Source organism: Corvus cornix, chromosome 7 (genome assembly GCF_000738735.6).
Source record: "Corvus cornix cornix isolate S_Up_H32 chromosome 7, ASM73873v5, whole genome shotgun sequence".
Taxonomy (NCBI): Eukaryota; Metazoa; Chordata; class Aves; order Passeriformes; family Corvidae; genus Corvus; species Corvus cornix.
Genome location: NC_046337.1, coordinates 25,340,441 through 25,367,912, shown reverse-complemented (window position 1 = coordinate 25,367,912; position 27,472 = coordinate 25,340,441). Strand labels below are relative to the sequence as shown.

General features: G+C 40.4%; 1 protein-coding gene across 1 annotated transcript; it reads right to left on the bottom strand.

The window, feature by feature from the left end:
* Positions 1–1,403: 1,403 nt before the first annotated feature.
* On the bottom strand, positions 1,404–13,415 carry LOC104693810 (inducible T-cell costimulator-like). Its single transcript, XM_039555504.1, has 5 exons — positions 13,271–13,415; positions 7,640–7,678; positions 6,011–6,349; positions 4,438–4,547; positions 1,404–3,847 (listed from the first exon to the last, which is right to left on the bottom strand). Exons 1-5 carry the CDS (start codon positions 13,326–13,328, stop codon positions 3,764–3,766), a joined length of 630 nt encoding a protein of 209 aa, XP_039411438.1. The 5' UTR covers positions 13,329–13,415; the 3' UTR covers positions 1,404–3,763.
* Between the last annotated feature and the right edge of the window lie 14,057 nt (positions 13,416–27,472).

Below are 27,472 nucleotides of genomic sequence, written 5' to 3'. Positions count from 1 at the left end.
CCTCCCTCTTCTCCAAGCAACCCCACACACTGAACTGAACTCATAATCACAGAACATAAATACAGATCTCAAACATTCATCTCTCAAGGAAATGGGAGATTTTTATGACAGTGGGTAGACTGCTATAGCCATGATGGACTGGACAACTTAGGGGATTTGGGTATATGGAGTGTCTCATTGCAGTTAAAGTCAAACGAAGGCAGAGACTTAGATCCAGCTCCCATACAAGTAAATCTTGTATGGGCAGAAGTCCCTACTGACCAAATGGATTTATTTTTAACTAAATAATTTCAATTATCTGAATTTTGTTTTATTTTTGCTGTATTCTTCTGCATGGCAACTTACAGATTTAAATGTATAGGGAACTTCCCACATTATAAAACACTTTATGAATAATGGCATGTGATATCTTCAGTACCAATCCTAATTTTGATTCATTTGTTTGCTTTACTCAAGTTTGGGAGTCTCTTTTCCCCAGCCTTAAATAAATTTTTTAAAGTCTGTAAGAAATATGATAGAATTTAGAAGTATTTGAACTTTGAAGTCAATGAAATACCTGCACTAAGGGAAAATGGTCCTCTTAGTGTCATTTCATTCCCTATACTAAATACTAGATATGAAATTGCAATCTTGAAGCTAATCATTAAAGTCCAAGAGCATTCATACTTATGTTCATAATTCAGGTTGGGAAGATAAGCTTGCAAAATACATATCAAGGTTTGCATTTCAAACCATCTCTAGATATGCAGGTGTTCAAATTATGATATATTTATCATTTATCCTTCCTCATTAAATGGTCTTTTCCCAAAATTGGGCGTTTCCAAAAAGAGCTTTTACTTTTTGAAATGATGACCTTTTAGGATATCTGTTTTTTTGTTTAGTCTTACTGACTGTTATTTTTTATTTTATTTTAATCCTTTCTTGTCACACCGTCTATAGACTCAGTTCATGTTATTTTTACATAGTTTTTTCTTTTTTTTTTTTTCTCATTCTGTCATCCTTTGTCTTCTTCTAGCTCCTTTTGATTTGGAGGTATTGGAAAATGGCAGAAGGAAATTGAAAAATATCCCAGAATAATCTGGGACATTATAAGCATACTGCATAAGAGATTAAAGGAAAGGAACAAGATATGGAATAATATGAAAAAAACACTTTCTCATGCAAATAAAAGGAAATAAACACATGCAAATAGTGTCATTACCTCACTGCCTAGAAACAGGTCCAAATTTCTGGGTTTCAGTTTTTTAATATTTTTTTTTCCTTAGTCCTTTTCCTGTTTCCCACTAAAATGCTATACAAGGATAAATTTCCCTGCACTGCCTCCCCATTGTGCTGTGGATATTATTGAGCTTAATTCTTTCACATGACAAGCATACATGCATGAACATTCTTATGGACACATATAGCATAATAAAAAAAAGTTTTATTAAGAAAAAATATATCTTTTTCCAAAAAGGAGTAATGGAACCCGAGACTTCCACAAGCTTTGTTATAATGAGTATAAATCATTTATCACTCCAGTGCAGGATGTATGTATTTTGAACTGCCTTGTTCAGACCTTCATCATTTGTCCTTTATCCAGCAGCACCCCAAGGCAAACCTCAAGTTTTTCCTTCTTTCAGAAACTCTTAATTTCTTGAATTTCCTTCTCAGTCTGGTGAAAAATTCTAGGGGATAGGACTCTCCACTCTTACATAGGATCTTGCATCCAGTTCTTCTCATAGGTAGTAGATGTTAGATATATTCACCAATAATTTTCAAACACAATAATTTCATGAATTTTTTTTTTAAATGGTGAGATCAATGTATTTATGGATGTACAGAGGCATGCTTAGTTTGCTGGGGAGGTCAGGTAATTTGTCAAAGAATGGTGGGAGAGAATGTAATGTGACCCAACACACCAGGGTTCCCCTCTCCATCTCTGCCTAGGAGCTGGTTATCCGAGCAGGGCTGTGCAATTGGCAATCCCCACCACATTTGGTGCTTTACTCATCTTCCTTTGCTTAATGTCACAGTTAGCAGTTTGCACCTTCTATCTGCAGTACTTCAGGGTGTCCGGGTGTTTCTTGAGGAGAACCCTGTTCTTGATGTATCAGCTTATTTCCTCCTTGTCCCCATTTGCCCCATCAAATTTGAAACCAGCCTTCTGTTTTCCAGACAAGCAGGACATGTATCTTTCTCAATAGTGTCCTCTGACCAATATTTGGGTATTTTAAAGTATTACAAAGAGGTTCAGAATCATTGTACTGCTCTGGTTCCAGCAGCCCAAAGGTCTCTGGCAAGATGTGCAGGCTGGATTCACAGCTGGTCATTTATGGTCAGAGTTTTGATGGATTTCACATGGAGCATGAAGGATTGATCATTTCGTTCATACTGAAGGTTCTGAGCAATTTGAGGCAGGTCAAGTAAACATTAAACCCACTGGGGAAGTTGTAAAGGTCTCATGTCAAACCACAAGAGGAAGGTAATTGCAATGCAGAGTCCATGAATATACTGGCCATAGGACTGTGTTGTGTTTGTGCTGCAAGACATCAACAGGAGAGATCGTGCCTCCTAGTTTAGGGACACATCTTGTAAGTTTGAACTGAGCTAAGGAGCAATTGCAGTCTTACAATATATTCATCTTGTAATATATTCCTCTGTTAGTAAAAACATTCAGGATTTAGTTAAATAAGAGGAGCCCCAAAATGTGAATGGCAAAGATGTGTTGATACCACAAATATGAAAAATGCAGATGCACATAACCTGAGGTAGTGTGTCACAGAGAAGTCTCTGCTATACTCTCTCAGGTTTTGTTCCCCTGCTAAACTAACCCTAACAAAAGGACATGTGCAATACATGGCAGTATGGCTGTACCAAAGGATTGGCTTTGGAGGTAGTATTTTTTTGTTGTTCTCAGTGGAAAGTTTATCATAAAGGAGACTAGAAAATAAAAGTTCTCTCTGTAGCAGCACTACAGGAATCTAACATTTTCTTCAACTAAAAGCTGACATCTTTAACACATTGTTATCATTTCATGTCCGAGTCAGTGGATCAGGCAGGGTGCCAGTTCACAAACAAGGCTAGAGCAAAACACAACTCAGAACAGTACTACAGTGGGTGTCACATGACTGAGTACAGGGCCATCACAAGAGCTAAGGGAGGTTGGGAAAGGTGGAGAAATGCTGATTTCCCATTGTCCAGGTTCTAGTAGCTGGAAAACTCCGCTTCCAAAATTTTCACACCACAAGCAACTTATACCTAGAATAGTAATGGAGACCATATGTCTGAATCAGTCCAAATTCTGCTTCTGTTCTGTATCCAAATCTGCTTCTGTAGTAGCTTCTGTAGGGCTTAAGTAGTTAGGAAGTTCCTCGTTCTCTGCAGAATATTTGCCCTTAGCCAGTAACACTCAGTAAATCTAGTGAATCGCTTCACCACAGAGATTTTGCGTGCCATGCATCATCTCAAGAATCTGAACAGAACAGTTTTATACCTCTTCCTCATGCATAAGATCAGTACTTTGCACAGATGTGAAGCGGTGGCATTTCTAGGAAACAGCCCACCGTTATGACTCAATAGGTTTCCAGAGATTTTGCTTTTAATTTTGTCTTCCTGCAACATGGCAACATGAACTCCATTAAGAAGCTATTGTAACAGTCCCACCCAGTCACCCACCCACCCAGAATCAATGGCAGAGACAGCAAGCAGTTCTTTCCCTCCCAGAGAAAGCCTTGTAACAGACACAAGTAGAGGTACAAGTACAACTAGACTTAACACAACCTCAGATTCTTGGTTTTTTAGCTGCATTCACTGCTGCCATGGGCATGTATTCACTGTTGTACTCATGGGAGTTGGAGTTCTGATTCTGCCAACAGAGAGAAAATGTCATGAATTTAATTTGTGGTCACTTACCTTTGCCCCTCCTGCCTTTGCTCATTAAGTAGGGCAGTTATTCTGACTGTTTTCAGTGGGAACATTAAGGTCAGAATAGACAGGTCAAACTCACATAGAAAACTCGGAGTAAAACAAACTGAAAATAAAAAACACACATTGCCCAAAAGAATAGCTAATGTCCATGGTCTTCCTTCTTTCCTGAGTCAAATAGTTCTTGGTTTAAGTGGTTTTGCAGCAGAACAGTGCTGGAATTGCTCCACTGATGATTGTTTTCCCTTAAAGAAAACAATCAGGTGAACTGCTTAGAGCAAAAAAGTAATTTTGCTGACCTGTGCAGCATTTCTCCTCTTTCCTTTGGTTCCAAACCATTAAATCAATAAACAATTCTGTCTTAGAAAAATTAAATCTGAGCTGCTGTCATCAATTACTTGAATTCCAGTGGTAAATGAACAACTCAGTCTTTTTGTCAAAAAACCGAGCACATGCTGAGTGAGTATGTGCCTGTTCCCCACCCATGACCTTTGGAAGAAGGGTTCTGCATATTCTCATATCCTTGCTTACCTTGTTCCTTAAGCAACAGGCTACAACACAGAAGACACAGGAAATGGCAAAAATGATCAGGCCAATAATTATCCATGACACAAGTCCTAGTGAAAAGCAGTCCTCCTTATCTGAAGATGAGGAGGCAAAAAAAAAAAAAAGGCATTACTGATAATTTTCATTTTTGCCTTCAACAGATAACTTCAAATTCTTTTCCCTCTTCATATAAATAAATTAGCAAAAGTGAACTCTGAAGAAGGATTTTCCTGAGGTGAATTGCCACCTTGGAAAAGTATATTCAGCAGGAAGCAGAAGATGGCATTTTTTCAGGAAGGGAGGTGAAACTGTTGGTACACAGTGCTGAAAGTGTAGACTGAAAAGAAACCAAGCCAGGCTTGAGAACATGCTGAGGAAAAAAAAGAAAAAAACCAGAAAAATCCTAACCTCCAACATGGTGTTTCAGATCTGAACAAGGTTTAAGCTTATATGCAGTAAGTACCACAGGTGATTTAAAGGGCAGCCTGGACAAAAGAAGGATAGATTTTGGCAGTCGTGTTTGGATAGGAAGGCAAGCTGAGGTACTCAAGATTACCCTTGCCCAGATCTGGGAGAAAATATGACAGGGTGTGAAACATTTAGAAAAAACTCTGAGCATCTGGCTATCCATAAAAGTGGAAATGGAAACTGCAGACAAAACCAAATGTCACAGCTTGAGTCTGAGAAGGTTTTTAAATTCAGAGAGGATTGAGAGATAACTTGACCCAGCCATGTAATTGCCTTAGCATTTCAGCTTCTATCTTTCTTTATTCCTGGTGCTGGGAGAGAGAAAAAGAAAGCAAGGGAAGGACAACAGGCAGTACCATGTTGCAACTGAACTGTATGGAGAACCAAGAACCAGTGTGAGTCAAACCACTATTAACCCTTTCATTTTAGTATACCGAAGAGCCACTGAATGAAATCCAGGTCAAAATTAAAGCCTGGGCAGTTAGTCTTCTGGAGTTAGTCCAAGCCCTTCTCAGTAAATGGCCAAAAATTCTCAGCAGTCATGTATCTCTTCTGCTCTAAGAAGGCTCTAAAGCTGAAGGTCTGCTTCAGAGAGATGAACACCATCTTCTTCACACCTCAATGGCATCACAGAGTTCCATATACCACAGCTAGTATGGATATTGACAACTGATTTTCTTTAATCCTAGGCATATGAAGATAGCTCTCAGAATGGATCTTTTTCCCACTGGCTAAACCTAATCTTAACATTTATATTCAGCAGCTTGAAAAATGGACAAGGCAAATTGCTGTTGCAGGCAAAGGTGAGAGTGCAGTATTCTAGAAGCTGTAGTCAAGCTAACTTGGGTACCACCACCAATATGCAAAGCTCAGCATGGCCTGCAAAACCTGCCCAAGAAGATGAATAAATATGGAGAGGACATGCTGAGTAGTCTGCCAACACAGCTCCACTGTTACCAGCCCCCTGCTAAGTAGTTTTAAGCTGCCTGGTAATTAGCTGTGCAAACTCAAGTCACATTATTCACTGCAGCATAGCTATGCCCAACATCTACTTATCAGTAAACTGAAGTGAGGGGAGAAGTAAACTTACCTTGGATGTACAAATAGGTTTCTTTCAGACAGCAATCTATGTAAGGAGGGGGTAAGAATATCTCCAGGCAGTAGGTATAAATGTCAATATCTTTTTTTTCCAGATTTTTAAGAATGAAAGTGGTGCTGCTTCTTGAATTCTGTGTCTGACAATAGCTGACATTACTCTTGGCGATAACTCTCTCTTCGCTCAAATGGAGTGCACAGATTTCCTTCTTTTCACTCCCTTTGAAGAGGGTCATGCTGAACTCGCTCACATTTTTGGGGTTGGGGAATGTGAAATTGAAGTTTCCATTTTCAAATTCCACCATCACCTGGGGATCAGAGACATGGGGCTGATCTGAAGACATGACAACAGTTAGTCACTCACCTAGCAGTGAAAAGAATCCTTAAAGTGCTAAGAAACTCATTTAAGCAAAACAAATGAACCATGTGATTGTAATTTAAGGCATGTAGGTACTCAGAATGGTCTGGTTGTGGAAAGCAGCCCTCATGATGAGATACCAGCTCATCATTCTGGTTGTGTCAGACATTACTGATAAAATAAATGAGACCTGGCCTATTATCAGCTCTAAGGAGGTTACTGTTAGCATTAGATCAGTGACCTTGATAATATTACTTGCTACTAAAGTTAGTAAATGATAAAGTTATTAATATTACTTACAATATCAGTTACTAGATATTGTTTAAAGGCCCCCTGGACCAAACACTGTATAGACATATAATCCCTGCCTCAGTGTCAGATTGTCCTATTCACAGATAAAACAGCTGGGACAAAGATGGTGATGATGATAATAATTATCTCTGGGTTATGGTTCATAATCTGTACCCTACTGAACACGGAATTATAAAATCATTTAGATTAGAAAAGACGCTTAAGATCATCAAGTCCAAGCATTAACCTAGCATTGCCAAGCCCACAACTAAACCTAACACATCCACTTAACTTGGTGTCGTCTGCAAATTTACTGAAGATGCAGCCCTCATTGAGGTCATTGATAAAGATATTAAACAGAAATGGCCCCAAAACTGAGCCCTGAGGAACCCCACTTTTAAGAGGCCTCCAGCTGGATGTAACTCTATTCGCCACCACTCTCTGGGCTTGGCCACCCAGCCAGTTTGATGATGTAGCTGAAAATTTAAAATGGGATGTGAACCCCAAGCTCCTACATAACTGCCTTAACCACAGGACCTGACTTGTCTTTGTGGCATAGATTGTGATTTGAGGCATGACAAAAAGTTTCAACCTAATTACTTAGATGGTTATAGAACCGTTATCGCTCAAATAATGGAAGGCATAGAGGACAAATGTCTCTCTGTGTGTGCACCCTCATGAAAGCCAGAAATCACATTTGACCTTCCCAAAATCTCTGTGAAAAACTCTCAGATGTTGTGCAACTCTCATTCTACAAACTTCTTGGAGAAGCAAAGAAAGTAAACTGACCGAAGATGTCCTGCTACCTCACAATTTGATTTTGTAAAGTCAGCAACCAATAGCACAGAAAACTCCCTCAGACAAAAATATGTTTAAATGTGCAATAAAAAAAGAGAGTTTTTTCTTCAAGGGCAGTATTTTCTGATGTAGAGAGGCACTTAAAACCATAAACCAAATTAGGCAAATGCATCTTACCTATATTTTTGCACAGGCATGATGAGCAGCTGTCAACTCCTGAAAAATACAAAATTGTTTTCAGTTTAAAATTCAAGAAGAGCAATGCAGGAACAGGGGTTGAGCCATGCAATGTTAAGATGCTGAAGCTATTTTTAAATTTGTATCATTATCCTATCTGATCCTTTCTGTGCTACACTCTAAAGTCATATGATATGATAAAATGATGAAATACAAAAATCAAAGTAGAAAGAAAATGCCCAAGGCAAGCATTTATATTGATCATACATATAACATTCACAAATTCTTAAAACACCTCTGCAAAATAATATGTGTACTTCAGAAATAGAACTGATATGAAAGTAAAACTTTCACCAAGATACTGAGGAAATCTGCCCGAAATAAAAAGCATACTTTTGATTTCTCATGAATCCTGATTTTGCAATGAGCCAGCATTATATTTTTCCCAGACCAAATTATTCATTTCCATCAAGGTTTATTCTGCTTCCCCCACTACTTAACACTGCATCAAAATATGTTATAATTATCTGGACAATGTTCCGATACATACAGCCAGAAAACATTCAAGCAATGCATATGGTTTAGTTCCTTTTCCAATAGCAACTTTTTCTCTCATTCTTCATAGGTGACCTTCATACCAGAACACAGACACGTTTTTAATAATTGTTCTGGTTTTGTTTTTTAAACTGCTGCCTCCATCACCACACAGTATGGCAACACTTTGGATTGGTTAATAGTACTGGCAACACAGCACAGTCTGATAGTGTTTCATTTAGAATTTTTCTTTTTGCAGTGCCCTAAAATTAAATGTTCAGATAAGTAGACAGACAAACAGAAAAAAACTATCTGCTTTTCCTGTTTTCTGGTAGCCTGACTAAGTTCTTCGGATGCTGCTTGGAATGAAATGTACCTACAACAGGATTTTATGATGCTAAGGAAATACAGGGCAAATACTTAGAGACTTTGATGCACTATCCTATTCTTGTTACTGCTCCATGGTAGTCTAGATCCACACAGAGTAGGTCCCCAGCTGTGCCAGGTATTGCACGGCTTGCATAACAAATAATCTTTTTTTTCCAAGGCACCTGTTATCTTTGACATTTGGCCTGTATGGGCACAGAAACATAGGATCATTCTCTTTTGGGTACCTTTGTACGATCTCAACTCTTTCAATCTTTTAGTGTTCATGCTTTTTCCTTCTTTGAATTCTGGCTCCCCAGTTACTGCCATTGGCAAGGGCATTTAAATGAATGATACTCATTTAAAATATTTTTAGTGTGACACAGAAGCTAATAGATTTCTGGAAGACACTTTGCGATGCTCAGAGAGCAATAGAAACTGTTATCCCTTCTTGATTGATTTACCATTTTCCTAGTTATCAAATTCTTCCTGGTTTACTGTGCACAGTCAGTGCCCTTATCTAATTCAGTGACAGTTCTAATATCTGTACTTCTCTCAGGACTATTACTTAAGTGTATGATAACAGACAAGGTACTTAGCATCTTCTGTGAAGATAAGGCAGAGAAAACACACAACTGGTGTGAAGACAAGGCAGAGAAATCACACAACTTGCCAAGCCACAGTGGAATACAGCTCTAGAACCACTGAAGGAACAGACAGAAAGTGCAAACCCTTAAAATGTTATATAGTCTGAAAAGCTGAAAGCAAAGGTCAAACAAAGAAATAATTCTTAATTACTTATACGTTGCATGATGAAAGAAAACAGTTGCTATGAGAACAGCATTTGAGATAAAGGTCATTTAAAATGCTCTGTAGTTTGACATCTGTAGTTTGGTAGCACATACCTTAAAAATTAGGCCAAAGAGCCAACAAATTATTTAGGGAATGGAAGAAAAAACCACATGTACAGCAGAAGCTAGGGAGCAAGATGAATGCATAAGGTAATCTGATACTTTTAAGAAGCATCTGCCTGGAGCTGAAACCTCTACATTTGTCACTGGTCATCTGAGGGGAAAGGCAGATGCTGACTCTGTCAGGGCAGCTACAGAGCCAAGTGGTGCCATATTCCTTCGATGTCCCAGAGGAGCCTGGGACAACCCTACTCTGAGCACTAAAGATCAACTTCAAATTTGTTTTCTCTGTTTGTCTCTGAGAATTCAATTTGACTGTTAGCTAATGAAATTGCCCTTTCATACCATGTGGGTTAAAATGTTTGTCACAGATCATGATTTTAATCCTTGTTTTTAATGGAAAAGGGCAGAGAGAGGTCATTAAGCATTTAGTTCATATGACCTTGTGGCAAGCTGAAAGATTGTTTTGTATTCTCTCCAACCCAGAAGCCTAAAATGCCTGTTTTCAAGAAAGACTCAGTAATACATTTCTCTGAATGAGCATTTTGGTAAATGCGATGCAATTAGTATTCCTCTGAAACAAGCGCCCGTGTAGAAGAGTGTGCTTAGCATAGGATAAAGGCGGCACATTTTAGAATTAGATTAACAGTGCCTGAGATTAAAACACAAAATTGTCCACATGGATGACCACAATGGGTGAGAGCTGATATAAATTTCCAGCTCACTAGTTATTCCAGATCAGCTCCTAATTTAAATGCACTTGCTGAATACTAAAAAGTTGCTCATTCCCCCTCCCTGTGCCTAACTGCTGATCTGCTGTGCCCATTTGTACTCGTTCATTCCTAGGGTAATCATGTGGACCTGTAGCACTCTGTTGTTAATGGCCAGACACATTTGGGATGTTTCTTGCCAAGCTCCAGTCAGAATGCATGTACATTTAGTGGGATGTGAGATAGGAAACTGGGGTTTAAACATCCAATAATATTGAGAGATTCACTGACTAATTCTCCCTAATTCTACATCAAAAATATGTGAATAAAAGTCTACATTATGGTATTGCTGAAATTGAACAGAAGATTTCCACTGGTTCAGCAGTAAAAATGCTTAGATGTGGCTGTAAGATTCTGTTTTGTTATTTTTCATAGAAGAGATAATTCAATTGCATACAAAGGTTTGAGACAAGAGGAAACAAATCTTTAGTTTCTTTCCTAACAGTGTCACAATGTGGAGTTGCATGGAGTTGTTCCTGGCTCACCTGGTGTGAAGCAGAGTGCCAAGACAAATATTGTGGTTTAGATATAAATCTAAGAGATTACCATGTGTATGAAAGTTACATCTTGTTATGTTAAACTCTGAAGGAGAGTGTGTGTACATTCGTGTATAAGTGTATTTACAGTTACGTACATTTCCGTCTCAATTTCATCTTCAGGGCAGCAGGAAAGACTTTTGGCAGAAGTTTGGGAATTTCAATGGTAGTGCGCTTGGATACCAAGGACAATGGAAAATGTGTTGTTTTCATTTTAATGGGATTGAAATTTTGAGCTTTCTAGTAGCTCTTTGGCAGACAGAGCACTATTTGAAAACATCACCAATCCGTTACGCATTTTGGTCCTAACAGAAGTGTAGAAACCACTTTCAATCACTTTTCAACTTGGGGTTTAGGGTAGAACAGAATACTGTTACTTGGTTTTCTTGCTGTTTGTATTATCTGCCCCAGCTCTCAGAAAACTAACTAGCTGATGAAAAGAACAAGCGTAATTTCACTTGTGTGTGTTTGCCTTTGAAAATGAGCAAGGAAATTGCAGGCGCCACCTTTACAACAAACACATTTGTTTTGTTCATACTAAATGTATAATGAAACTACATACAGTTTTTAAGTTGCTATAGTTTTGACCCTTCAAGCCACTCTGAAAGATGACACTGTCAATTTAGTGTCATTAGTCATATGCCTAAAACTAACATGTTTCTATCTTTCAAGAATCCAGGATTAAGGAGGAAAGAGTGCTTCAGGGCAAAGCTAGAATTATTCTAGGAAGCCATCTTTAATCTGAATTATTTCTATGGTATAATTTATGTTGAGAAATAGCGAAATTCTTATAAAATATACCATGGAAACAACAGCCAGTGTTGATAACATTTCAGAAGCCCTTCTAAGAATTTACCGTGGTTTCCTCCTGTATTGACAACAGGAGATCCGTGGGTGAAGAGTGATAATGCTTTGCAAATGTTGGTGTGCAAAAGCTCATGTGCAATGTTTCACAGCGGGCCACAAGTGCTATGGAATCCTGCCTACAGCTCTGTACTCCAGAATCCCATTGCCCGTGTTTCTCTGCAGGCAACAGAGAGGCTCCCTGCTCTTATGAACAATTTCTTTATCACAACTGGGTTCTCAAATCATAATGCACACATGCACACATATGTATCACTGCCTGTGACCTATTTACAGCCATAGGTCACAAGTTATGCTGAGAACACTATACGACAAAAAACATGAGAGGTACCATTTCTTCTTACAGGCAGTCTCTTTCTCTTGTCATCTCCTTTCCCCAGTCCCCTGCCCAAATTCTATCCTCCATATTTGAAGGAAGTGAGAAAGAAGGGAGAAATGGTGGTATCAGATGGAACAATTTGCACCCTTGAAATTACAGCTTATTTCTTCCCACAAAGAAGGGCCTTCTAGATAGCTTCAGCCATGTGTAGAAGCATGCTGGTCAGGTATTCATGCTAAATTGACTAGGTGAGAAGTATGGAACCAAACTGAAAGGATTTTTTGTTAGTAGATTTAAGAACAACATTGCAAGGAGAACTCCCTTTAGAGGAGTGATTTCAGAGAAACTGATTACAATTACTCTTTCCTGTGATTTCCCCCACCTTTTCATTCTATCTGAAAACTCAGTATACTATCCATATATTAGTTAGCCTTCAAAAAGGTATCTGCATTACCTAAAGAGCTGAAAACTAGATTTTATTGATTGAAAAGCTTATGTTCTTTATGTATGAAAGAAGCATTTAATAGCCTTTGGCATGACCTTCAAAGGAGCATATTTAGATGGTTTTTAGCAACTGTGCACACTAAATCTCAGATCTTACTTATATGATGCATCATAACAAATCCTTGGACAGAATATTTATGGAAAAAAAGACTTTTTAATCAGTTATTATCTGTATTTCCATCCTGATCCATTAATGTGTGGGTTTCAGAGAGGTAACAGATAAAGTTGTGATATTTTACTTTGCATAGCTCATATAAAGCACTGAATCTTGTTAAATCTACATCCATGTTTATGGCTGGACTGAGATTGGTGCTGTCACCTTCTCAAACACAGCACAGGAATGCCATGCTTCCTCTTAAGTCTGTGTTTCAAGCCTGCACCAAAATGATCTCATCTAGTTTTCCATGCCATATACATTTTTCCTTATATAAAAATTCCCTGCCCAAACGAGAGCTGGTTTAATATCGATAACGTGGTTTCTCTTATTATTCACCATCATGCTGCTATGAGATCTTATATCCATCAAGGGAAGCTGGCTGGAACACTACAATCTAAACAGCTAAAGGGTAACACTGAGCAGATGAGCTAAAGACCATAAACAATGAGAACTTGTACTTTTTAGTTTCAGAGCAAATGCCCTATGCTGGCAGGAGTTCTCTTCCCCCCAACTCTAGTGATATTAACGTTGAGAGCAGTCTTTTTGCAGCTGTTACCTTTATTCCTCTAACCCCTTGCTATCATGCCTCATTTACTGTCTCCCATCATTTGCTAAGTTATATTCTATAGAGACACCTACTGCAAGGAGAATAACCCAAAATGTTACTCACCGTACAGGGCTTCAAACTGGAAGCAGAGGACACAGAAAGTTACAGCAACTGCCTTCATGCCTGCCTGACACAGAGGTATCAGCCTTCTGTCTACTGTGAAGATGGGGAAGAACACATGGGTAGAAAAGGAAGTGGTTTGTGGGCTCTGGGAAAAATTGTCAGATAATCAGAATGACTTGTTAACTTAACATTGATCCCCTGACTACATTATAGCTATGTCAGCATCAGCTGTTGCTCATACCTGTGAGGTTTAATGCTGTAATTTTTTTTCCTACCTAATGGTTTGCTGTCACAGACAGGAGGATGAAAGATTTTCTGATGTTATTTTTGATGTTCACTTTGCAAAGACTCTTTCTGGTAAAGTGTATCACGAGAGAGGCTGCAGTCATCTACAGCAGACTTCTGCAGCTGGCCCATGGGCAGCAACTAGTATTAACTTACAGTACATACATATTTGTAACTGGCAACCTAGCTTCTTCCCACCAGTTTCAACTGGTTTTATGTAACTTATGGTCTGGTTCTATGTGGAATGGTGGAAACCATTCGTAATGGGGTAGGAGTCTCTCGTGTGTCCTGGTCCTGAAATTCATGGGAAGAACATGGCCAAATTGCAGAAAGATCCCTTCAGCCCTGTGACTTCTAAAAGATCCACTCCAATGTGACTTCCATCCTGGAGATCAGGCTTGTTTTGCCTGAAGTTTCATGAGAAACTTCATGTGGCTCTGTGAGAGGAGATCTGACTCAGTGCCCTAGAGCCTCAGGTGAAAAGACTCTCTCCTTCCCTCTTCCTTGCCTTTGTGCAGCACACTCTATTCTGGCCTGTTATCCATCTTTATTCTGGGAATGTTTTAGGACCCTTGGTAACACGTTCTGCAATCATTTAATCCTGGCTGCTTATTTATGTCTATAATATTAATTTTAGTGCAGAAAATATGCAAGAAAAACAGCTTATAAACCATATTCAATATGCTAGATACCATTCACATTTCTGATTGCACAAAGAGAAAACACAAAGGACTGCTAGTGGTGCCTGACAGACACTGCCAGGGTTGAGTCCTTGTAGTGGTCAAATAATTGGTAAATAACAGGACTGTGTTACAGATTCACTCCTACTTTATACTGTGTGAATAAATCCTCACACTTGTTTACTCTTCTTCAAAAAGTGATTTAATTTCTTTCACTGTTACTGCTAAAGATCTGTTCAAATGGACATTGGCAGAGTTTTACTTTCTTCAAATCTTTTCAAAGCCCTCGTAATCTATGCCATTTTAAAAATTACATTCAGAGCTAAATCTGAGTCAAGTCAGGTGTTGATCTTAATTTTCAGCTCAAGTCTCTGAGACCAAAATTAAGGAACTTGAAGTAGAGAAAGTTTCTGCAGTATGCTTTTACTTCTAAAGCCCAAAAGTATATGGAGGTTCAAACAATGATAAACCCACAAAACATACATCTGACTCCTCAGCTTTGCCTATGAAGTAAAGAACCATGTTGGGATCTACTGAGGTTGCAAGTAGGATCATCTTTTCTATCCCCCATAAAAACTAATGGGAAGTGCTGAAAGAACAGAGCAACCCTCTCCTGGGAGATGACCTTTACTGCCCCCCAAATAAACTTAAGAGTGGCCCCTGGAGAAGCTTACAGTAAAAAGAGCTGCTGCTGCTACAGAACTAAGGGTGGAAGAGAATCAGGTGTCAAGTACTCCTACACACATATTTGGGAGAGCATGGTGACAGCACGCCAAGGAAGGGGTCCCTACAAAGCCTGTCACTGACTGGGAAGGCCAATAAAGGTGTAGGGAATGTACTCCATGTGCAAAGTTTTAGCTATTTTTTTATGAAAACAAGCTTTAAAAGAAATCAGTATTGTTAGGGTTCCAAAATTTGTTGTCTTTCTTAAAAATTCAAACATTTTGTTAGGAAAGTAATTTTGTTACAGAGGATTTTTTTTTTTTAACCAATATAATTATTTTGGAGCAACTTATTCCTTCCCTCCCTCCCTTTGATGGTATCAGTTACACCAATGCAGAGATGATTAATACACATCTATTTCACTTCTGGGGGAAGAATAGCGACCAGCATAGCTTAACTGGTATACATCTCACTACCGCAATTGAAGAAAGTCTCACTGTCCAGTTTGTATATGTCAAGTCCTGTCTCTTTACTATAATTATGGCTTCAAGTCAACAATTACACCTTCTCCTTTTCTGCTTCCTGGCACTTGGGATGGCCAGAACACACTGATCTCTTTATTTCAAAAGGGTCAAGCCCAGAGAACACTTTGGGGTACATTTGGCAGCACTCTGAAATTTGATCTAAACAGTGATTTCAGGCGTATTGGATGATGAGCCGGCAGAGCCTGGGGCACTCACAGTGTACACTCACAAGCGAAGAGACACAAAGTCTAGCTCTGCACTCAGTGTGAGGGATACTCACCTTCTAGTCCCACACCAACAGGGACTCTTCCACTGCCTTTCAATCCTTCCATCTTTGCCTTGCTCCCCTATCAGCACTTACGTACTTCACAAAGATATTGTTACTGCAATTTAGCAGTGTTTCTTCTAAATACTACGGTTGGTTACGGTTAAACACCTGGAACAAGTCGTCTGTTTCCACAGGCTTCCCACGACCGTAACTATTTTTGCTCACAAACACGTGTTTCCTTTTTCCATCCTCACTCATTTCATTTCTCTGTGTCTTGATTTTCACTCTCCCATCCACATACGCCTCTCAGAGCCGACTTCTTTCCTCCTCCAACCTGACTGTCCCCCAGTCCCTGACTATCCTGCTCCTCAAGCAGTAGCTTCCTTTCACCATGTGCAGTAACTCCCGTCTGGAATGTAGCTTCTCCTTCACCCCATGCCCTATTCTTTCTTCATGTCCTACTCCAAATGCTACCCTATAGTGATAATCTCCTTTTTTTCCTATCATCTTGCTTCTGACTGTTTACAAACTGGAAAATCCTTATGTGAATTTTCGTGCCTTTAAAAATGCATTCAGTAGTACACCCAGTTCCAAAGAGAAACCGGCTTGCTCATCCCTTGGACCATACACCAGTATTCTCTACTACACAGTCTTCAGTACTTCTCCCTTCTAACTCCAAGTAACTTGGAAAACAACACTTTTGCAGTTTCCCCAAGGACGCAGCAAAGATTTTCCCCGTGTGTATGATGTATATATTTTTTTGCTCTGTTTAATCACATACTTACTGTTATCACTCAAAACAATGTCCATGTTAGCAAAATGATACTGCATAGTTCACTGTGAAACCAAGGTTCAATGAAGGCTCTTATTCCATCTCACCAGCAGTTTTCCACTTCTGCTCATGAATGAGCAGTTGCCCACAGCAATAAAAAATATTCTCTCCGTAGAATGTTTTGCAATTCTTTCTTCAGAGACTGCTACAGTCTATCCACACAAATTATATTCCATTGTCTCCTGCTGCTTCTCATTCTTTGCTTCAATATCTGGCCTATATTCTCATGACTCCAGGTCATTCCCTCAGGGCTGGAGCAGAAAGCCTCTACACACATGCGTTTCCATTTCCTGTCCTCCTAATTGAGAAGGGGAACAATGACTTTCGCTGTGCTATTTTTAAAGTTCTGTAATGGCTTTAAATCCCACTTCCCATCTGCACCACTCCCCATTAGGTGTGTAAACAAGCTGCAGTCATTCAGGATGTAGAGATTTCAGCTGAAACGCAGCTCATGTGCTCCCTCGTTTGTTCTGATGCCTCCTTTGCTGATATGTTGGTCTGATCTCTCCCCCAGGCCTGTGGGCATCCTGTAATATTCTCTCCATCGATGTGCCAGTGGAGGCTACTGGGGCTCAGCCCAGCCAGCTCAGCAGTCGGGCAAAGACCTCCCTGCAGAGCAGATCTAATGAGACAGACCCCTTTGGGGTGGGTTTATGTGTGGCTTTGCTTCTTGATGCAAGCTCAATTACCCCATTAATAACTTCTTTTTAGGGTTTGTTTTTTGTTTTTTTTTTTCCTTTGGATGATGCTTGAGATTATTTAATTGCTGCTGAGCTTCCTAAAAGAAGAAGAAAAAAGTATATTAAGGAGTTTAGCCCAGTTCTAAGGCTTGCAAGGGCATTGACCTATAAATTCAGTCAACAGGTGCTAAGTGGGAAATTCAGTCAAGTCTAAACAGGTTGCCCAGAGAGGCAGTAGATGCCTCATCCCTGGAAAAAGCCTGACCTAGTTGAAGATGTCCCTGCTTGTTGCTGGGGGGCTGGACTAGATAGTGATTAAAGGTCCCTTCGAAACCAAACTGTTCTATGATTCTAAATGCTGCTTCAGATCCTGGGACTAGTGTTTTGGACTGGCTGACTCAAGGCAACTGAGAGCCACCCAGGAAAAGACAGTCTCCATCTGATCTTAGGAACTTCTCTGCCTCTGTGTATCCAGCCCTGTCCCTCCTGCAGCACAGTTACCTAAAAGAGGTACCGTACACTTCTTCAGGATATGGGGTGTAGATAGAAAGGGCTCAGTGGAGCTCATGTGCATGTGCTGGTGGTGTGGACTGCAGACCTACAGGCTGGCTGGGGAAAGTCTACTGTCTTCAAAAACACCAACAACAAAGGTAATGACCATGTTCCTGCCCTTCAAGTTTGTACTAGGAAGAGGACTGTGAGCAGTAGGTACTTTTCATTGGCATATGCCTGAGTGTGCAGGAGGTATTTAGGAAAATACGAGGGTTGTAGATAGCCTGTGTTCATGGCAGTGTTCCAGAAGGAGAAGGAGATCTTCTGAAGCCATTGCAGTTCCCTATGGCCAACATGCTGCTGTGTAGGACTTTGTTACAGGGCCCCTTATATCTAGGTTTGGAAAGGAGGTCTTTCAGAACGGATGGCAAATACGTAAAACCCGAGTGAAGTGCAAACCTGGAGACCCAGAGTGTTACTGTCTGGCACTAGGGGGAGCAGTGCATGACCGATACATGCAGATGAGCTAGGTGACCATAGGAGTTTTTCTAGGTGTGACAGTGACAAATTATACACGTTTTGTAAAATTTTCACACCCCAGCTCTTTCAAAGTTTGCAGTAGGGTGGGGACTCCTACTATGTGGTTATCTGGTCAGCTGCCTTTGAGGAGTTAGGAGGGAAAGAGCCATGTTCTGTGGTGATGCTTGGGGTCTGTGGTGTGGTTTTTATCTCAGCATTGTTGTGATTACTTTTTAAAGGTAAACTCTTGATACCACTGCCTTGGCAGTGTAACAAAGAGAAACTTTCTCCAAAGAAACAGTCATCAAAATTGTGATGCAATCTTGCAGATAAGAGATAAATGAAAAGTTAATGCTGAAAATTGCAAGGACAGGTGAAGCAGCACAACCCTGTCTTGGACTTCTAGAAACACTGAAGTGGCTGAGGACACACACATGTTTTTCCCAGCTGACTTAAACTGCTTTTGGAAACCCTGTTTCTCAAGTGTCTCCAAGTCAGGCTTCACTATTGTTGTTAGTGGTTAACTGGAGCTAGGCTTAGACAGCACAGGCCTTGGTGGATTTGGAGGAGTAAAAACAATGAAATCACAAATATGTAACTAAGTCTCTATTTTGTGTCTGTCATTCAGAATCTCACAGGAACAAAGTGCCTTGTACATGCAGGCTATGGAAGGCAGTACTCCCACCTGCAAAGGTGAGATCCCTCGCTCCCTCCAGCCGCACTCCTCTGATAGGCGCCGGAGCAGAGACAACCAAAGCTGGGTACCCTGCAGTGCTGTGTCAGCGCCGGGCTCCTGCCGCAAGGGACTGGTGAAGGATTTGTTTCCCCTTCTGCAGGAGAGGTTTCCAAGAGCTGCCTTTCAGGCTGAGCTCACCCGGACGCTGTGAAACGCGGGGAGCAGCACTGCTGAGCCGTGGCCGAAAGCTCCATACCCCCGGGTGACCGCGCACCCCGGCTCTGCAGCGGAGCCCCCGGAACCCGGCGAGCCCCGAGTCCCCCGGCCGCGGGCGGCTCTGCGGCCGCGCGGGGGCGCTGCGGGCCGGGCGGGTGAGGCGGCAGCGGGAGCGCCGCTGTGCGGAGGGGGCCGGGCTGTGCGGGATCGGGCCGGGCCGGGCCGTGCGGATGGGGCCGTGCTGCCGGGGCCATACGGGGGGCTCGCTCTCAGCCCCGTCTCGGCACTGCCGAACTCCTGGCTTGCAGTGCAGCCCCTCAGGGTCACCCTGCATGGCCCCGGTCTCGGCCCTCACGAAGGTACGACTGCTCTCTGTGGTTTCCTAGAATCCCACACGAGCCTCTTCACGTGCACGTGGCTTTATGTTTAAAGGGGTTTGGGGTTTTTTTTATTTTCATCAGAAAGAAATTCTGAAACCGCACAGCAGAGAGCAGTGCAATGTCAGTGTCGCCAATGCTTGCGTTTGGAGGGACAGAGCAAGTTTCTTAGGACTCAGGAGGCTTTGAAAGTGACATAGCCGAGAAGGGGGGTTGGTCTTTTTTGTAGGTATTTGAACATTGTTTATGTGTTCTTGCTAATTTTATGAGAAAGAACAAGCTGTGAAAACAATCCTTCCAGCAGGCTGGGAAAGGCCGAGAGGTAATGAAGTTTGAGTAGAAGTCACTTTTCAGGGAACCACTACAAGTGTGTGGCTGATGCGGTCTCAGAGGTGCTGTAGTGAAGAGTGAATGAGGAACTCCCCCGAGGCCAGACAGAACTCACCAGAGTTTGCTGCCACTCAGAGTAACCGAGTTAACCCGGGACCAAATTCTCTCCTGCAAGAGGATAGGAGCCGACTATAAACCTCTCTGATGTCTTTGCTATTTGTCCCAGAGCACTTTTAACCCAGTGAAACAGAGCCTTAAAGCCTTTGGTGTGCTTCAGGATCTCACTGTAATGGAGGGGTCTAGGCACAATTCTTGCAGCTAGCTTGGATGCTGTCACCACACAAAAAAAGAATTTGCAGTAATAATTACAATGAAAACGAAAAAAAAATATAAATCAGATATCTGTATTATCTAGAGAACGTGTGATTGAAATGACTACTCTAAAACATGACTTTAACCACAGTGATCACATTGCAGATCACCATAGGATATTCTGGTGAATTGGCCTTTGTCATGTAAAGACTCTAGATTTCTTCACTGAAGTTCCCAGCTGCCATGCACTTCTCTGCTCCTGGGAGACACCGCAGTGGAACAAAAAGAACGAGCTCTGCAGCTGCCAGGTTCACGTCTTGATTAGGTGCCTTGTGTCTCTAGTGCACTCTCAATACAGTTCAGGGTGAACTATCCAAACCAGCTGTAACAGGATCACAGTATCAGTGTCAATGCAGGAAGTATCTAGTTCACTCAGACAAGCTCCCCAGTAGCTAATCCACCCTTGTACTCAGAATAAAACCTCAGTAAGCTGTGCTCAGTCTAAGCTGTTCCCAGCTACTATTAAGTTGGTCCGGGCAGATATATACACAGTGGATAGGAATGAGCAGTTCCTTGCTTGCCCATGATTGACTGAAAAGAACAAGCTTTACACGCTGGGTCTCTTTGATCTCCACTCTGTCGTTACTGGTCATTAAAAGTGAATGTTTGCTTAGGGGGCTTTTGTTGTCCTCACTGAACTGCTGCTCCATTTGGGTCTGTAGCCTCATGTGATCCTGACTGAACCACAGCAAAGCACACCCATATCCAGAGAAGTCAAGCATCTGCAGCACAGTGAAGCTAGGGGAATAAAAGTGTCCATACTGTTCCTGTAGATACTACAGAATCCTGTATTTTCTGCCTCCTCGTCAGAGCCAGACAAGCCCTAAACCTGAAAACTTTTGTAGGTTATGAGAGTCTTTCAGGATAGCATTACCATATGTTTTTCCTCATGTTATATTCTTCACTAAGCACCCGCTGTTGGATGCTTATCTGTGAGGCAAGATACTTGCCTCTGATTTTTTATTCTCATCTGGTACAGCCTTTACATTTATACTCTCATGAATTTAGATGACTGTCAGAAAAGGTGGAAGTTGGTGTTTCTCCATTCTCACTGTGTTAATACTGCTACTAAACATTAATGTTACATTAGCATCTGCGGCCAGACCTAACTTCAGAATTCCTCAGGAACCCCCTTCTGGCTGGGAGCTGCCTTGGTTTGCTGCCAGGCCAGGAGTGGAGCTATGTCTCATCAGATAGCCCTGGAAAATACGGTGTGATAAATCTCAGTTTTCTGTCTATAGATCTGTTTATAGATCAAGTGCTTATTCCATTGTTTCAGGTGGCCACTGAAAAGTCACATGCATGTGTCCCATCTCTCTTTAGTTCAAAGTCATTTCTTGTTGCCCCTCTTTGGTTGCTAGAATCCTTTATCCCTTGTCTGTCTGCTGTACTTTGTCAGCAGGAGAGGCAAGGTATGGCCCTTGCAAAGTCATGAGCAGTGAAGATGTGTTCAGTACATACCACAGAGGTCAGCCTCACGCTGATGCTTGTTTTTTCAGCTGAACTAGGCTCCCGTTGACAAAAGTGGCCCTCATATGCTGCTGTGTAACTCATCAAAGGTACTATTGGGTGTGATTGTATTCCTCTTGGTTATCCCAGTTCCTTTTTAAGACTCACCTCTTGCCTGATGCTAGGGGCTGCTGGTTGTGACCCAGAAATCTGTAAGCGCTGTTTTGTTGGTGTTCACAGTATGATGGTGAGGGTACAAATGTATTACTTCTTATGCTGGGTGTCTTGCTACACATGCAATCAACAAATACAGGATTCTGTAGTTACAAGATCATGGATTCACGTTATATTGATTTAGGCATGTACCTCCACAAGCCATTGGCTTTTTCCCTTCCCTGCTAGGTAAGAAAAAAGCTGTAAAAAAAAAAAAAAAAGGAAGCAAGCCAGTCACACCGCTCTACTTCTCATTGGGTTGCTGTGGTTCTGTGGTTACACTGTGTTTTCTAGTGACATCAGTGAAGGCTCTGTAGTTTTCGAATGACGGACTGTTTTGGTGCTTCTTTTGCTTGAAGAATAAAAATAGTTAAAGGGGAAAAGATTAATTTGGCCATTTGCATCTTTCCTTCTAGTTACAATTTCATAAGTAGGTGGTTAGTGCTAGTGGTTACAGAGAAGAAAGTGGTGATTTTATTATTAGCTTTATATCAGACAGGTACAAATTGTTCTAGTTGATATGGAAACATAACTGGCTTTCCACTATGAAAAGAAACATTTCATTGTTTCCAAACTTTGAAGACTACTCCAGAGATCCCCTTTGGTCTATTTAGGTTTACCCACTGTTTTTCAAGGCTATTTGCGTTGCTTTGAGTTCTTCCATTTCTTCTGTAATACAGAACAGCTGATCATCCTTGTTTCTGTGAACTCAAAAGTCCACAGGACTTCAAAAAGTGAAAGGGTAAATTCCTGGAAGAGAAATCCCCTGTGGCTGTTGAAGACAAAGACACCACCCTTTGAAGTTCCTGAGCCGCTGGTGAAGGAGGGCTGGAACAGTATTTTAGGGAGGTTTCATAGCATGCTTTCATTGGTTGTATACTCTTTCCCGCCATCTGCTCTTGGATGCTGCTGGGAAGTGGACAGCTGCTGCTGTGTCTTTTAGCATCATTCCCACCTTTTTTTTCCCTGCCTGCTCTGTCTGGTCTTGAATGATGCCTACGGACACTGTAGAACAGGTTCTATTCTGTTAGTATTCATTTATATTGTACTCTTCCTGATTATTGCAAATAATGTTACCACATATGAAATAAAGAGTTACTGCTGCTGTGCTCTTCATCATCAGTAGATGTTAGGCATTAGTAGAACTGAGTGTCTTTTGGTGTTCCCAGTGAGTTAATAGTGACTGCAGCAGAGCTGGAAGCCAAGAGCACAGCCTGCTATGTAGTTTGCCAGTTTCAAAAAGATGAGCTATGATACCTCATGTTTAACTACTTACAAACAGTACAAATAAGATGCATGACTGCAGTATGTGTGTGACTTGGAAAGGGAAAAGAAAAACTAAACACAGTATTAGCAGCACAGATAAAGCTCCAGCCAGAAACAGATTCAAAATACTAATTCTTGGTAGGTGGCAGCACCTAAATCATTGATAAGAGTTACCGATGAATTTTTCAGATAAGAGATCTTGCTTGCATACAAAAGAATGGTGCTTATTGGTTTTGAACTTTACACAACTGTTCCTTCTGTCATAAAAATCTACTGGGTAAAGGATGTTTAAGTGTCTGAAAATTGTTGAAAGCAGTGATTCCTAGTTCTGTTGCAAGACATAGATTCACAGTACTCATTACTAAATCTGCTGCTGATCCTTGCTGTAACAGGACAGTGTCGATAATGGTATATCCTCTTTAGAAATCTCAAAGGACTTTAATGGAACAAACAAAAAAAATTAATACATTTGTTATTAGACTTGTAAAGTTTCAAGATAATAATTTCCCAGTCTGTATCAATACAAAATTGCCATCTTTTACAGATTATCAGTAGAAATCAAGAAGGCCTGCCAGCCTTTGAAGTTTTCCACTGAAAGTGCAGACAGTGAGACTAGTCGGTGCTCCAGGCATTCTCTTGCCTTTGGTGTCGGATTGGGCAGCAGCAACCTGCATGTCTCACTTCCCAGCAGTACCACAGCCTTTGGGCAAGTGGCTCTTCTCCTTCCTGTCTCTGGTGCTGAACACAAAGTGTTACTTTGACCCAAGGAAAGTTTTAGCATGCATGGTTTTATTGCACACATGCACAGAGGCTTTTTCAATAGATGAGCACTCTCTGTATGAGCTTTCTGGACAGTTCTAGTTAAGTGAAGGTGACTAATTGCATCAACTCACCCCCACTGGAAAGTGTTGGCCTTGTACTCATACAAACCTAAGTGAAGAAATTAGGGCAGGAACAAAAGAGGACTCTGCAGAGCTTGTAAAATCTCTTTATTTGAAATTTTGCTGGGGTATTCTTTTTAAACACTTTATTACAAAAGGGCCAAGGTATCTCCAGCGATCACATATCATCAATGCATCAGTTTCATGCTGAAAAGACTGAAAGCAGCACTTTAGCAAAACATGGAAATATTTTCTAGCAACTAGACAGAAACTGTGGCAACACTTCCATTTTCTGATAATTTTTAGGTTTTACTTCAGAATAGAGTCAAGACAATGTATTGCTGAATAAGTGACAGGTTTTGTCAAGAGTTTTTTTTTTTTATAATAGACCGTGGGTTTAAGTAGCAAGGGAAGCCTCCAGGCATACTCAATATACAGTTATGCATATTTCATAAGCGTATTTTTATATTACTATATTTCATTGTATATATTTAATAGATTTAAGTTCTAAATCTACTTTCCCACACTACCTGCTTCACATGCAACAGGCTGTTCCAGCTTCTCTTCTTCCAGTTCTGTTGCAGGGACAGCTTTCTGCTACACCTAAATATTTCACTAAACCTTACCCTGTTGTTACTATTGCGTGACGAGTAAGATTTTGTGACTTATTCACGAGCTTAAAGCCATGTGAACAACATGTGTGAATCTGATTCGTTTGCTGCATGTGCCAGTGCTTTTAATCCATATACTGGCCTCCATGGAAATTAAATCAAGTAAAGAAAGGATTAAGTTAAAAGGAAGTTAGAAAAACCCAGATAGGTCCAACTAGCAGCATCTAAAGTTCTATTTGTCATAACAGTGACTTGAGCTTGGAATCGTACAATGGTAACTACCCATAGCATAATTAGAAGAAAAAAGGCTGACTAGTTATTGAGAAGTAATTGGACCTTCATTAGCCATTCAATTGTCACAAATAACACAGAACACTTCTGGTTTCATTGTAAGGTGAGAAAGAAAGATCAATACCATAGTTTTTGCTACGTTTGGCCTCATCTGGGTTTTGTGATATTTAAGCTTCAATATCTTTTTTCTTTACAGGTTTAACACTCACATCCATAATTTCTGTTCTGCAAAGACTAGACTTATGAGAATAAATATTTTTAAATTCACTGCCTAAAGTTGAAAATTGGAAATTTTGACAAACTAGGGAGTTGAGAAAAAATAATTTTATGTTTAACAAAAAGAGTTGTTTTGTTATAAATTTGATATAGTTAAATTTTAAAGTTAAACACTATTTCAGAGAAGTCCAAGTATTTGATGTAAAAATACCAACAAATTTCCTTTTTTTCCATGATCTTTCAATACACAAAAATTTGCCAAAATAAATATTGACGTCTTTACTGTGAGTGGAAGAGGTTATTAAATTCTAGTACTTCATGTCTCTAGAGCACATTAGGTGCCAAGTATTTCATGTTCTGCATATTGAAAAGTAAACCAAGAGCATCCATGTTGCTGAATCTAAATAAACTTTTTGAGGGAGAGCCATTTCAAAAGGTGCCACATTTGGAGGTGCCAGTCATGCTGTGTGCAGAGAAGCTGACTCTCTCTCACTTCCTCCAGCCTCTTCCTTTTGCTGCCTGACTTCCATCAGGGCTGTGCAGGTTGTTACCCTCTCCTGCAAGTCACCCTCTGGATAAGACAGCCTGCATCCCCTTCTAGTTCACGGATTTGTTGGATTAGACACGAGCAATCTGCCCTTATGGAGCATCCAGCATTGCAAAACAAACCAAGAAAACGCAGTCACACACTCAGCATAGGGACTGCCCTCCTTCCAGGAACCATAAATGAACTGCTTAAGGTATATTTCTGACTGAGGCATCTGAAGCATGAGTGAAGCATCTCTGTTGACTCCCATGAAAGAACCACACCTTCCTTGTGACCAGTGACAGTAAAATAATTGCTGAATTTAATGAAGTATATGGAAGCCTGGTCTTTTTTAGTCATAAAATATGAAGTAAAAACATGAAAAACAAGAATGCAAGTTTTTCTGAAAATTGCAGTATAAATGATGGCATTAATGAGAGGAATTTTTACACCAGATATGTGCCTGTGGCTTACATAAGAGAGGAGGAATAACATGAGTTTGGAACCTATTGGTAAGATTATAATAATGATACTATATTATTTCAGAGAGACGAATAGGGAAAAGAGCTTAAGTGGTGTTTCATCTTAGTGAGAGAGTACTGTAAAAAGACTAGACAAATAGTCATAGAATAAAATATGATATAATGAATTAGTTTGGCATTATGAGGGAAAGGAAAATATTATTAATTTGTGAAGCAGACAGTCATCTTTGCTACAGAATTAAAACTGAGAAAGCTTTTATAAATGCTACCCACACGATCTAACACCTCACAGAGCTCAACTATGAAACCAACTTATTCTGCTGATTACTGCTGTTCTAGCCATCTTTCCTGCCTGTAAAACATTAAGTCAGCCAGTTATGAAGCTGTTGAATGTTTCCAAAGTGTCACTTACCAGAAGGATTTGATAACTTACAGAGAAATGAACTGTTTTGCTTTCTGATCTTGATTAAGTACTGCTAGCATACCACGTTTTGTGACAGTTTCAAATGTGGATTATTTTTGGTACTTGTTTCCCCACCACCAAGTATTTTTACAATTTTTATCTAGCTCATTACATATACATTTTTAATCTGTATGATGCAAATCAGTTAGACCATAGTACACCAAAGACCCTTTGTAGCACTGGAGAAGGTCTATTTTTAATCACCAATTTGTTTGGCTTCAAACGAAGTAGAAAGATGACAATAGCAAAAACTAGCAGCTCTATCTAGCAGGTACGAAGGTCAACTCTGAAAGCATGCAAGATGAAAAGAAGTCTTATCAAAGCTTCTACAGAACTTCAAACAACTCAGCTTTCCCCACACACCAGCACATGGAAAGAGGTATCTGGAATTCAGCTGAAGGCCAACAGAGACCCAACTTCCAATGAGAATTTTCACAGGGAGAAAGGATCTTGAAATATTTCTTACAGTTGATGGTGTTGCAAGTGCCCAGCACTAAGTGCTGTGGAAGTTAGTAAATATCAATCCCCTCATGTTTCCTAGTTTGCAGAGGGAAGACTTTCTAGTTTGCACAAAAGTAAGCAGTACTTCTGCTGGCCCCTTTCATCACTAGTTCAGGGAAGCTGCAAATTCCCAAGGAGAAACTCTAAAAACAAGACTAAGGTGTAGTAAGTTAACAATAACCCATTTAATGTAGAGCAGTGTTTGTTTATTTCCTGTATATACTGAACTGTAAGAGTCTTTGGGGTCTGGCTACTGAGTTCCTAGTTTGAAAGAAATATGGAGTATTTGCTCAGTGTATATATTTTTATTTATGTAAAACCAGCAATCTTATATTTTGCATGTCAGTGGCAATCTTGGCCCAAACTTTAACATTCATTTTCTGTAGAAA

What these genes read in the sequence shown, in the direction of transcription:
- LOC104693810 (XM_039555504.1), bottom strand. Translation starts at nt 13,328, where the DNA reads ATGAAGGCAGTTGCTGTAACTTTCTGTGTCCTCTGCTTCCAGTTTGAA. An exon ending in CCAGTTTGAAGCCCTGTACG is followed by an intron (nt 7,679 to 13,270) that starts GTGAGTAACATT and finishes TGTATTTTTCAG; the next exon opens with GAGTTGACAGCTGCTCATCA. An exon ending in AACCTATTTGTACATCCAAG is followed by an intron (nt 4,548 to 6,010) that starts GTAAGTTTACTT and finishes CCTCATCTTCAG; the next exon opens with ATAAGGAGGACTGCTTTTCA.